Source organism: Belonocnema kinseyi, chromosome 1 (assembly GCF_010883055.1).
Source record: "Belonocnema kinseyi isolate 2016_QV_RU_SX_M_011 chromosome 1, B_treatae_v1, whole genome shotgun sequence".
In the NCBI taxonomy this organism is placed as follows: domain Eukaryota; kingdom Metazoa; phylum Arthropoda; class Insecta; order Hymenoptera; family Cynipidae; genus Belonocnema; species Belonocnema kinseyi.
The window spans coordinates 126,164,993-126,177,241 of NC_046657.1; the positions used below are offsets into that span (position 1 = coordinate 126,164,993).

General features: G+C 30.4%; 1 protein-coding gene across 1 annotated transcript in view; it reads right to left on the reverse strand.

Moving 5' to 3' along the window:
* The window catches only part of LOC117179937, a 24,555-nt gene extending 13,390 nt beyond the window's left edge, over positions 1-11,165 (reverse strand). The window contains exon 1 of the mRNA XM_033372170.1: positions 10,971-11,165. Within this exon, the coding sequence (XP_033228061.1) occupies positions 10,971-11,165 (195 nt within the window). The remainder of the gene's footprint in view (positions 1-10,970) is intronic.
* Positions 11,166-12,249: the final 1,084 nt, after the last annotated feature.

Consider the following 12,249-nt stretch of genomic DNA (forward strand, 5'->3'; position numbering starts at 1 on the left):
CGCCAATTAGCACAAATGGTAAGTTCCGACAGTGCCTACAAGTGTGCCTACTGGCCGCTAGATGGCAATACCGGTTTCATATGTATACACCTGGTACTTCAACTCTCAACAAACTAGTTGAATTTTTTGCCAAAAAGACGTTTATGGAATATAACAGTTGGAAATTCATAATAAAAAGATACATTTTCAACCAGAAATAAAATATTAGAATTTTCATTAAAAAAAAATTTCAACTTACACAAAAATGAATTTTCAGTTAACAAATTCATTTTCAACCGAAAAAAGAATTTTCAATAAATAAAATATATGGGCAAACAATTATTAGAAATTTTAAACAGAAGACTCTCATTTGTATATTTTATGAAAAATTATAATTTTATGTAAATAATTGCAAATTTAGAATTAGATATTAAGATTGTAAATGCAGTAATCAGAAATAATCCTTTTTTGGGTTATTAATAAGAATGAGATCAACTTGACAAAAATTGAAATATTTAGTTGACAATAACAATATTGAACTGCTTTAGTGAAAATTTAACTAACTTGAAAATAGTTTAATAATTTTGTTAACAATTCGCCCTTATTTTTTAAACCTTTTGTTAAATACTCATGTTTCTCTTTTTAAAAATTTAACTGTTTGCTAGAGAAATCGCTTGTTTTATTTTAAAATTCAAGAATTTGGTTCAAACTTTGTTTCTCTAATGACCTACATTCTTCCCTGGTTGAAAATTCAAGTACTGTGTTAAAAATTCGCCCTTTTCAGTAGAAAATTCATCTTTCTCGTTTTATGTTCACCAGTTTGGTTAAAAATTTATGTTTTTCGTGAAAAATTAATCTAAATTGTAGGAAATTTAACAATTTTTTTAAAAAGTCACTATTTGTTTAAAAATGTAATTGTTATATTGATAATTGATCTATTTGAATTAAAAATTTAAGTATCTGGTTAAATAATTTATTTATTTGCTTAAAAATTAATTTTATTATTTAAAAATTTAAGTATTTCAGTTAAGGATTTATTATTTTAGTTGAAAATTTATTCCTTGATTATAAATTTCACTATTTTGTTGAATAATCTATTTTTTGTAAAATATTTCCTCATTAATGGAAAATGTAAGTGTTTCGTGTTTGGTTGGAAATTTATCTTTTTCAGTGAAAAATTCAACAGTTATTTGTATAAAAGTAATTTGGTAATAGTTAATTCTCCTTTGTTAAAGCTCCTTCGGCTTTAACAAACACATTCTCATCACGTATCTCGTGCTTTGCACTCGATTTCACCCCTAAAATTGTATATCATTTCCATAAATGTATATTATTACAATTCATGACATGCATTGTTATTTGAAATGAACGTAGTTTCATTGTCTCATTAAAAAAATGCGCATCTTTTACAAAATTGTGTTATTAAACATTTCATTGCAACTTTTCCCGTCTTTTCAGAATCTGAATTTGCTCATTTCTTATTTTACTTTTACGACTTATGTCTACCGTTTTCTAACTTCTAAATTATATCCCTAACCTCAGTGACCCAGATTTAGTCAATTGAATTTTCTACCGCATTGTGTTCTACATCGCAGTTGTGGTGCCCTATTGCTTCATCTCCTAATAATTCACTATAAGTGTTATCTGCTGACAAAAAAAACCATTCACGAACGGACAAACATACAGATTGACTGACAGACAGACAGATCCGCAAAAACCAGTTTTTCGGATTCACGGGGTCTCAAAACATGGACATTTAACGAATGAATCTTCAATCAAAAATTTTTTTGAACGAAATAGGTGAGTTTTCAACCAAAAACAAGATTTTTTTAAACAAAAGAGACGATTTAAAAAAAAAATACGCGAAAAATGAGGCAAGTTTAAGCACGCCTAGGGCGCGCGACTGCTGGTTCTCGCGCTTCGCGCTCGATAATGTATTTAACTCGCGCTACGCGCTCGGGCTTTATATTTCTCCCGCATTGGTGGACACACATTTTAAAATCAAAGATCATCGGACTGACCACTGTATTTTTTAAAATTTTTAATCTAATTTTTTTACAATTAAATGAAAATCTACTCATTCTATCTAAAACTTATTAATAATAAATCACTAGATTTTTTCCTAGATTTTTTCAGGCAAACATTTTTTGTCTGCCAATTTTAGTTTGTACGTTGTATCATTTTCAAACTAATTAAATATTTTTATTCTGAATATTAATTTTTACGTCTAAAGCCAAAACTACGTGTCCTATCAATAATTATAACTCTTTTTTGGATGAATAATTTTTCTGTAATTTTTATTGCGTAGCTTGTGTCGCTAGTCCAAAAAAATTTTACTGTTTCATTTTTATTGTTTTTTTTACAACTAAAAACAAAATCTACGCATCCTATCGAAAAATGATTTATTATAAATTTGTAGGTCTTTCCAGGGCGCGCAATTGTAGCTTATTAATTTTTTTCGTATCTTGGATTTTGAAAATGCTCTAACTCTGATAATTTTTTTTGCAGAAAAGAGTCATAGGGATAAATTATTTGAGTTACTAAGTACTATGAATAATTGTACATAAAATTTTTAAATCTTGAAAAAATGTGGTTTCGAAAATTTTTGGTATGATGAAATTTTGAATGTTCAACTTTTTAAGAAAAATTCGAAAAGCTGTTTCAACAATGTTATGGGGCATTGGAAAAGAAACATTTTCCTTCTCTTGACTTTTTTCATATCATGCGTTATTTGGCTTAAAATTTTGATTTTCGTGTGTTTTTTGAAATTTTGTAAATGGCAATACTGTAGTAAATTTTGGATTTATAAAAAAAAGGCATGAGATAAATTGTTCGTCTAACTGTACGCTATAGATATTCGTACAGACAATTTTTGAATTGAAAAAAAAGTGTTCTCAAAAATGTTCAAAATACGCTCACTTCTTGAATTTTGACCCAAAATGTCTAGCTAACGAACTTGACCTTTATTTTAGGACATTGAAAGAGTATACCCAAGACCAATCCAATCTGCCAAATCTTTCGGAAGTTATCGTGCTAAAAAACTAAACATCTACACACACACACACACACACACATAGAAAGACAGACGCATTCTTAAAAACCTGTTTTCGGATTCGGGGGGTCTCAAAACGTGGACATCGGACAAAACCGGGGGGGGGGGGGGGGGGGTCAAATTTTCAACAAATCTAATCGCTTCTCTTTATTAGAATGCAAAAATATTAATTAAACATCAGTAAAAAAAAAATTATATTCAAATAATAAATCTTCAAGAAAAGAGATTAATTTTAAACGAAAATTATGAATGTTTCCGACCAAAAACGAATTTTGAAACAAATTACATTTAAAAGTTACTTTCAAAAATTAAATTACATTAAAAAAAACTTAATTTTCAATAAAACAAAGAACGAGTTTTTCAGAAAACTATTTTGACCTAGAAGATACATTTTTTACCAAAAGTACTAATTTGAACGAAGTACTTAAATGTAGGGCTAAAAAAGATAAATTTTTTAGTAAAAAAGAACCAGTTCAATTTTTAATTAAAAAAACTAATGTTAAATCCAAAAAATGAATTTTTAACCAAATACATGAAAGTTCAATCAACAAGATTAATTTTCTTTTAAAAAGACGAATTTTCATAAAAGACGTAAATTTTAAACTAAAAAAAAGTAACTTTCAGACACAAGATGGATTTTATAAAAATATTTAAATATTATTATATATCATACAGTTTTGATATATTTATATTTCATGTTATGTTTTGCCTAATTTTATTCTTAAAAATTATAAACTTATTGTAAAATTTAGTTTTAGAATGGCGCGCTTATCGCAATTCCCACAGGGTGAGAGCTGATTGAGACTCTTTGATATCCTTCAGAGTATTTAATGCCCTCACAGGATGATGTTAAAACCTTCAGGACTTACATATATACAAAAAAATGAAAAAAAAAAAACAAGTAAATCAGCCGATTATCCTCTACAATTAAAATTTTATTAGTCCTCGAGCACTTTGCAACATCCGAGATGGTATTTGTGATAGTTTCTTTAAATGTTTAATGGGACTGAAAATTGCCTATTCAAGAATCAATGAAAATTGTGACATTAAAATATTTCAAGCACATTTTTATTTATTAAAATTAAATTTTATTTACACTATTTTGTTCAAAATAAAGATAGTTATAGAACTTTTCCTTCTTACAGAGATGGAATTTAAGTAAAGTATGAACATAAATAATTGAGAAAACAGTGATATTTCTTTTAAAAAAATTTTTATTGATCCTGATATGAATTTTTTTGCCTATAACGAAAAAATTTCATATTGGAATCAGCAAAAAAAAAATAAATTAAGAAATATCACTGTGTTGTTGCAACTAAATCTTTCAGAAATTTGATCTTATATTACCCATTCACCCCATTTGCAATCGTCTACGGCGAAGTTCTGCAGCAGCCCAGTTAATTTCTGTCTCCTCAAAATTTTCGCGGAAAAGTGGATTTGCTCTGTGCCCCATTGAGGTTGGGAAAAACGAAGCACAATATATCAGGGAAACATTGGGATTACATTGATGTATATCTGCACAATCCGGGTAGTAAATATGTCGTATTGGGAAAGGATTTAGTAGTTCCGGATTCCATTCAACTACGAGTCCCTCAGTGCCTATGTGATCAAGTTGGCTAACGTGTATTACGGCATAATTTACATGTATTACGTATGCAGGGCCACGATATACTGTTCCTCTCTTAAGTGCCACCATGCCATGTGCAAGTATCGGCGCAACTTCCTGGGCAGCAGCTTGGACTCTAATAACTGGAAGTGAACGCTTTTCACGAACGTATTGAACTGGCACTGCCGTCTCTGAAAGAATCATACATTTTATTTGTCAGCAAGGGACTATTCACTGAAAATTCATGTTAGTCGCTGTTAGTCAGACTACCAAGTAATACCCTACTACTAGAAAAACTACTGAGACTCCTCCAGCGAAGACCGTAATGACGACCAGAGACTAATAAAGGTGTTCGTACAAGAAAGTCTGTTGAAGTGCTCTGTAGACGTGTTACTAACGTGCCGTCCGTGGACGAACTCATATAGCCAACCAATCTCATACAACCTGTCGTGCTGCTTCCGCCTGAGAAGTGATGCGCAAAAGTACGCCGCTATCTACACCAGATCGTAACGCCCTTAAGCAAGTACCGCCATGGACCGCAGCAGCACGGCAGGTTGCACGCAATGTTTTGGCTTTAAAGTGTTCGCACCAGAAAATCCTTTGCAGTGCGATGGAGACGTCTCACATACGTGCCACCGGTGCGCGAATCCATAAAACCAACTGACCGCATACAACCTGCCGTGCTGCTTTCGTGTCTGAGCAGTGAAGCACGCAAGTACGTCGCTGTCTACACAGGCTCGTAGCGTCCTTCAGCAAGTGCCGCCAGGGATCCTAGCAGCACAGCAAGTCGTACGCGATTGGTTGGATTTATGGGTCCGAGTACGGACGGCACGTTTGTAAGACGTCTCCAGCACGCTACACCGTTTCTTTTGTGCAGCACACTTAAGCGGATTTTCTTGTGCGACCAACTTAAAGGCGACCAGTAAATTACGGATTGGGAGTTTGGCGATAGCAGGCATGATGATTTGGTTGTTTGTCTTTTTTTCTCGCAATATGAATAAGTAAGAGTGAGTAAGACACGAATTGTCGCGAGATAAAAACCGTTCTAATTTATTCATTTAAGTATTTATGCCCATCATTTCCACAGATATTAATGATATTATAATTTTTTTCATATTTGCATTAACCATACGTGAGTATTAATTTTAATGTAAAAAAAAGAAACAAAAATGAAAATTGCACGACCAGTAAAAACATGCGTTATAAATATTGGTTCATTTTTCAAAGAAGAGATACGTGTTAAATAATATAATAGAATTTAACCAAAAAAGATTAAATTTCTATCAAAAGATGAATTTTAAGAAAAATAGATGAATTTTTAACGAAGGAAGACTTCAGTTAAATTCGCAACAAAAAAATATTATACTTTAACAGAACACATTGAATTTTCAATATAAAGGGATTACTTTTACACAAAAAATTTAATTTTAAGTCATTGCAGAAAAGATGACTTTCCTATCAAAAAAAAGAAGAATTTTTAATGAAAAAGCACGAATTTTCGACGAAAAAGTGGTTTTTTAACAAAATAGTTTAACTTTAAACGTTTAAAGATGAATGTCCAACCAAATGTTCGAATTTTCGGACAAAAAAGAATTAACGTTAAACCAAAACCAGTTGAATTTTTGAGCCAGAACAGAGGAATCTTTTTCGCAGATATTTAAATTTTCAAAATAAAGTTTATTATTAAAAATAAAGATTACTTTTTGACAAAAAAAAGATTAATTTTCAATTAAAACAGATGAATTTTCTATTCTAAAGTGTTTAATTTTGCACTAAAAAGATCAGTTTTAATAAAAAGTTTATTTTTTAATAAGAAACAGAACTTGTTCACTGCAAAAATAAATTTTCAATCCAAAAGGACGAATTTTCTATTAAAGACAGTTTAACTACCGACGAAAAAGATGAATTTAAACAAACGTTTCATTTTCATATCATAAATATTAATTTGTGACAAAAAAAGATACATTTTTTATCCCAATAGACGAATTTTCTATTCGTAACAGTTTAATTTAAGACTTAAAAGATCAATGTTATTAAAAAGTTTATTTTTGAATTGAAAATATGATTTTTGAAGCAAATAAAAAAAACCAAAAATTTTAATTTAAATGACAAATTTTCTATTCAAACCACTTTAGTTTCCGCCGAATGGAACAATTAGAAAGAAAAAAAAGGTAGAAGAACAAGGGAAAGGGGGAAAGGTTTAATAGAGAAAGAGGAAAAGGAAGAGGGGAAAATAGGGGAAGAAGAAAAATAAAAGCACCAGGGGAAAATAATTAAAAAAAACAAGGGCAAAGGAAACGGAGAAAGAGAGAAAGGGAAACAGAACAGGCTGAGATTGGAAAAGGTGAAAAGGAAAAGGGAAACCGTAAAAGAAGAATAGGAGAAGGAAAAAGGGGAGGGAAAAATTAGAAAGGGGGAAAGGTAAAAGAAACATGAATAGGGGGAAACAGGAAAAAAAGAAAAAAGGGTACAGAAACGAGTAAAGGGTGAAGATAGAAGAGTTTAAAGGATGAGGGCAAAGGAAAAAGGCAAATCGAAAAGGGCGAAGAGAAGGAAAATATATAAAAGGGTAAAGGGTACAGGGTAAATGTGAAAGGGTGAAAGAAAGACAGCGAAATAGGAAAATAAAAGGGGCAAAAGGCAAATAACAAAAAGAACAAGGAAAAAGCAAACAGGTTAAAGGAAAAAGGGAGAAAGGCAAAAAAAGGGAATTGTTAGAGAGGATTGGAAAAGTAAAAGGGAAGGGCAAAATGGAAATGAGGAAAAGGTAAAGGGAAAAAGGTTTTTTTTTCAATTTACTCCCATTACAAAAGAATTTCCACATTAAATTTCACTACTGTCACTGTCAGAGGCTTGGCGTAAGTGTAAGAGCAAAGTATCAGCAGAAAGAGAAAGAAAGGGGGGCTCAGAGAGAGAGAAAGAAAGGTTGGCGAGAGGGAGACAAGTGGAAGAAGCGAATAAAAGATAAAGATAAGGCGTTAACCTGGCAGCATTACCGTTTCCGTTGCCCTTGAAGTATTTCCGTTATCCAGTTTTGTAAATTTACCCCATGCCATAAGAAGTTGTCACTTGAAAATGATATTTATCATTCAAAAAATTGAATCGCTGGACCCCACAGTTTCCCTTTTGATAAATATGTTATTTCCTCCTTTCACTTATAATGAAAAATTTTCAAGAACACAAAACATCCTTTAACTGCTTTACATGCTTGTTTTCAAAGAGAGTAGGACAAAAAGTAGAGTGTGTATCAAGGGCCTGAGGCTATTTTGCCTATATTTACCTGCATTTTGTTAGAGAAAATTTTTTAATTGAAATTTTTTCAAAGAGTATGTTTTAGATGTTATCAGTTTTAGAAACATGTACATCAAAATCTTTGGATTGTTTCTTTAGAGTTTGCCAGTTATTCTGAATCAATCTGTTAAAATGATCACATTTTCTATGTATGAAAATGAGTTAAATACTTATAATAGGGCAGTTTTTTGACCTCTTGAGTTGAAAATTCATCTTTCTTATTTGAAAATGGACTTTTTGTTAAAATCAATCATTTTCGGCGGAAACTCAAATGGTTTGAATAGAAAATTTGTCATTTAAATTAAAATTTTTGGTTTTTTTATTTGCTTCAAAAATCATATTTTCAATTCAAAAATAAACTTTTTGTTAACATTGATCTTTTAAGTCTTAAATTAAACTGTTACGAATGGAAAATTCGTCTATTCGGATAAAAAATGTATCTTTTTTTGTCACAAATTCATATTTCTGATATAAAAATGAAACGTTTGTTTAAATTCATCTTTTTCGTCGGTAGTTAAACTGTCTTTAATAGAAAATTCGTCCTTTTGGATTGCAAATTTATTTTTTCAGTAAACAAGTTCTATTTCTTATTAAAAAATAAACTTTTTATTAAAACTGATCTTTTTAGTGCAAAATTAAACACTTTCGAATAGAAAATTCATCCGTTTTAATTGAAAATTAATCTTTTTTTTGTCAAAAAGTAATCTTTATTTTTAATAAGAAACTTTATTTTGAAAATTTAAATATCTGCGAAAAAGATTCGTCTGTTTTGGCTCAAAAATTCAACTGGTTTTGGTTTAACGTTAATTCTTTTTTGTCCGAAAATTCGAACATTTGGTGAGACATTCATCTTTAAACCTTCAAAGTTAAACTATTTTGTTAAAAAACCACTTTTTCGTCGAAAAATCGTCCTTTTTCATTAAAAATTCTTCTTTTTTTTGATAGGAAAGTCATCTTTTCTGCAATGACTTAAAATTTAATTTTTTGTGTAAAAGTAATCCTTTTATATTGAAAATTCAATGTGTTCTGTTAAAGTATAATATTTTTTTGTTGCGAATTTAACTGAAATCTTCCTTCATTAAAAATTCATCTATTTTTCTTAAAATTCATCTTTTGATAGAAATTTAATCTTTTCTGGTTAAATTATATTATATTGTTTAACACGTATCTCTTCTTTGAAAAATGAACCAGTATTTATAACGCAATTGCTAAAAGCAATTTATATGAAAAGATATATTTTTTTAATCCTCAAGTTGGTTGACCCCCTTAAAATGAAGAAATAAATTGCAACAAAACTTCGTATTTTTTTCATGAATTAAAATTCAAAAATAAATTTGTCAAAATCTTTTCAATAAAAATAACAGTAATAAATTTCAATAAAATGGTATCAATTATATTTTGAATTTCTGTAAGAAGATCTTCTCTTTCGCTCGGCTGGGAATTAAACCGCAAAAAGAAAGATTGTCGGTCGTGTGATATTCCCTTAAGCTTCGACAGAGGTAGAGAGAAGAATCCTTTTTCAAAAATACACGCATTATTTTGCCACCCTCTTACAAGTCAAATTTTTCAAGGAATCTGCATTATCATCAGAGGATAACAGAAATTATTAACGTCTTTTCAGACTAGATAGGATTATGAATTTAATATTTTTTTAATTAAATTTTTTCTAAAGAAGTATTTTCTTCTTCGCTTTCATTTAATTCATAGATCATTTAGTCTGAAAAGGCGTATCGGAAGTTCTGTATATCGTTTCCAAGCGAAGAGAATGAGATCTTTTTTTTTTAAACTTATTTTTATTATTTCGAAACACTTCGATAAGCGAAAAATTACTTCAGCCACATATTTTACACATCGTTCAGATGCAATTTATGTTTTAAACATTGTTAACTTTTGAGTGGGTTGACCACATTAAAATAAAAAAATTAATTTTACGAACATTTTCTCAGTTTTTTTTCGAATTAAAATAGAAAAATAAATTTCTTGAAAAGTTTTCGATTAAATAATTATCCCAAAAGTTGTCTAAGTTCTTTGGCTGAGTTAAATAAAAAAAAATCAATTGCACGGAAGCATACTAAGATGTATTTAGAATTAAAATAAAAAATTAACTCAACGACAATGTTTGCGTTTGTCACCTTCTGGTATGTAATTTGCCTTCTTAGAGTCGTATTCAAGGCAATCAAGGTCTCCTATCAGCAAGAACACACAGAGGTATGTCAACAATTCAACAAATGGAAGATTCATTTTCAAGTTTTGCGATGAACTGATTTTTTCTTCAACTCTTTTCGTATCTTATGTAGTAAAACCATGCCCCTACTTGGAACACCAGTACAAAAGAGTCAATCATTATCAGATAATATTAACAAACACTTTTGTTTTTTAGGAAAAGTGACTCCTTTCCTGTTTTTCTCAAATTTTTAATAAACTGGTTATGAGGTTTGTGTGTCAGTATCAAATCTTCTATTTCGATGTCGACACATTACCACATATTCATTTGGTTTAAAACTATGCTTAAATTAGTATTTATAATTTAAGCACAATATTGTATCAAATATCGATTATAAATTACAAAAATATTTTAACCGCTGCACCTACTATTATTATTAGCTACGCGCTCAGTCTTTGTATTTCCACATATTTGTGGAAAGGCCTTTTAAAATTAAAGGTCAACGAATCGACAACTGAAGCTGGTGATTGTCAATTCTATTTTGATAAATCTCTTTCGGCTTTTTACATTTTTTTACACTATTTGAAACACTATTATATCAAATGTATATTCTATTTATTTTTGCACCTCGGGCTGGTACTGCTTATTCTGATATTGCAAAATAATGCGATACGTCACAAAACAGGATGGAGCAAAGAAAATAATTATCTACTACCCTGAAACTGCAGTCGCTATCGCGCTTAGACTCGCCGAAAGCCACGGGATGGAGTCCAATAATCATTAAATTCATATCTTCCCGATGTGTCTGATCCATTCTCCAAAAAATTTTTCGAATTATGGAAGCTAAACTACACCGAGAGGGCGTGGCAGATAATTACCAGAGTATTGTCAACGATGCCAGAGAACCACCTTCCAATATGTTTGAACCTCTCAGGCAGAAATGAGGTCGCCCCCGAAGAAATCTGCACCTCAGAAATCTCAGCAAAACCTTGTGAATAAACGAATTGACATCTACTTCTGGCAGGGCCCTCCGAACAGTTCTCAAACCAGACGAAATACACGCTTGCTGTCATCGACAACTGGAGACTGCATATCAAACAATTTAAACCTTAGCCATGTGGCGTTGTACAATGGCTCGAAGAATAAAATTGACCCTTCAAAGAAGCAATCAGAATTCTACAATAGCTCAATCTAGTTTAAAAAGCATTGAGAATTTCCTTTATGCTCTGTCACAATGCAGATTCCTACACAAATTTATAATGTGATACCTGACAAAGTAATGTGTTTAATTCTGAACAATATTTCTTCTATCGATCTCTGCAGTAGCTTAAAGGAAAAGCATCTGACCGGCAATCGCAATTTCTTTGGTTCGTTTTCCAGCGGACGAAGGAGAAGACCTTTTTTCAGAAACAATTAATTTTTAAAAATGTTTAATTCATAGCTTCATCTAGTCTGAAAAGATGTTAAGAATTTCTATTATTCTCTGAAGATAATACAGATTTCGTGGTAAATAGTTTGAATTTCTTTTTCTGAAATTTTTCACTTTCTGCCAAATTTTCATGCAGTCGGGTGATAATTAATTTATCTTGAAAAACATAATTGCTTAAGGAATTTATAATTGCTTATTACTATGTCCTCGTATGTAATTTTTACAATGTTGCTACTTTTCCTGGAATTTTCAATTTTGTTTCGGCTTTCTAGTTATGAACAAATAGTTAGTGGAGAATAGAGAGAATCATAGCGTAAATAATTTCTCTTTCTTTTTTTGTGAATCTCTTTTTCTCAAATAAAACAGATCTTAGAAATGCACCTCAAATTTTATAGAGGAGTCATATCAAATGTAAATTTTCTTGGACGTAGATCCTCAGAGCCATTTTGTTCAAAATATTATCTTCATTATTTGTTATTTGTTTCCTGCTAAACTGTTAAGGAAATAAAAGTGAACAAAAAGATAAATATTTCCTAAAAACCTGAAATTTTCTCAAATTATACAAAAAGAATATGATCAAAATAATAATAAATTGTTTAGAAAGTTATTTTTGCTAACTCGAATTAATTATTACCTCATTTTAATTGACAAGTGGATCAAATTAGAAATTTTGTTGAAAAAATGCAACTTCCTCATATTATTTTAAGATAATATTACTTAAATAATGA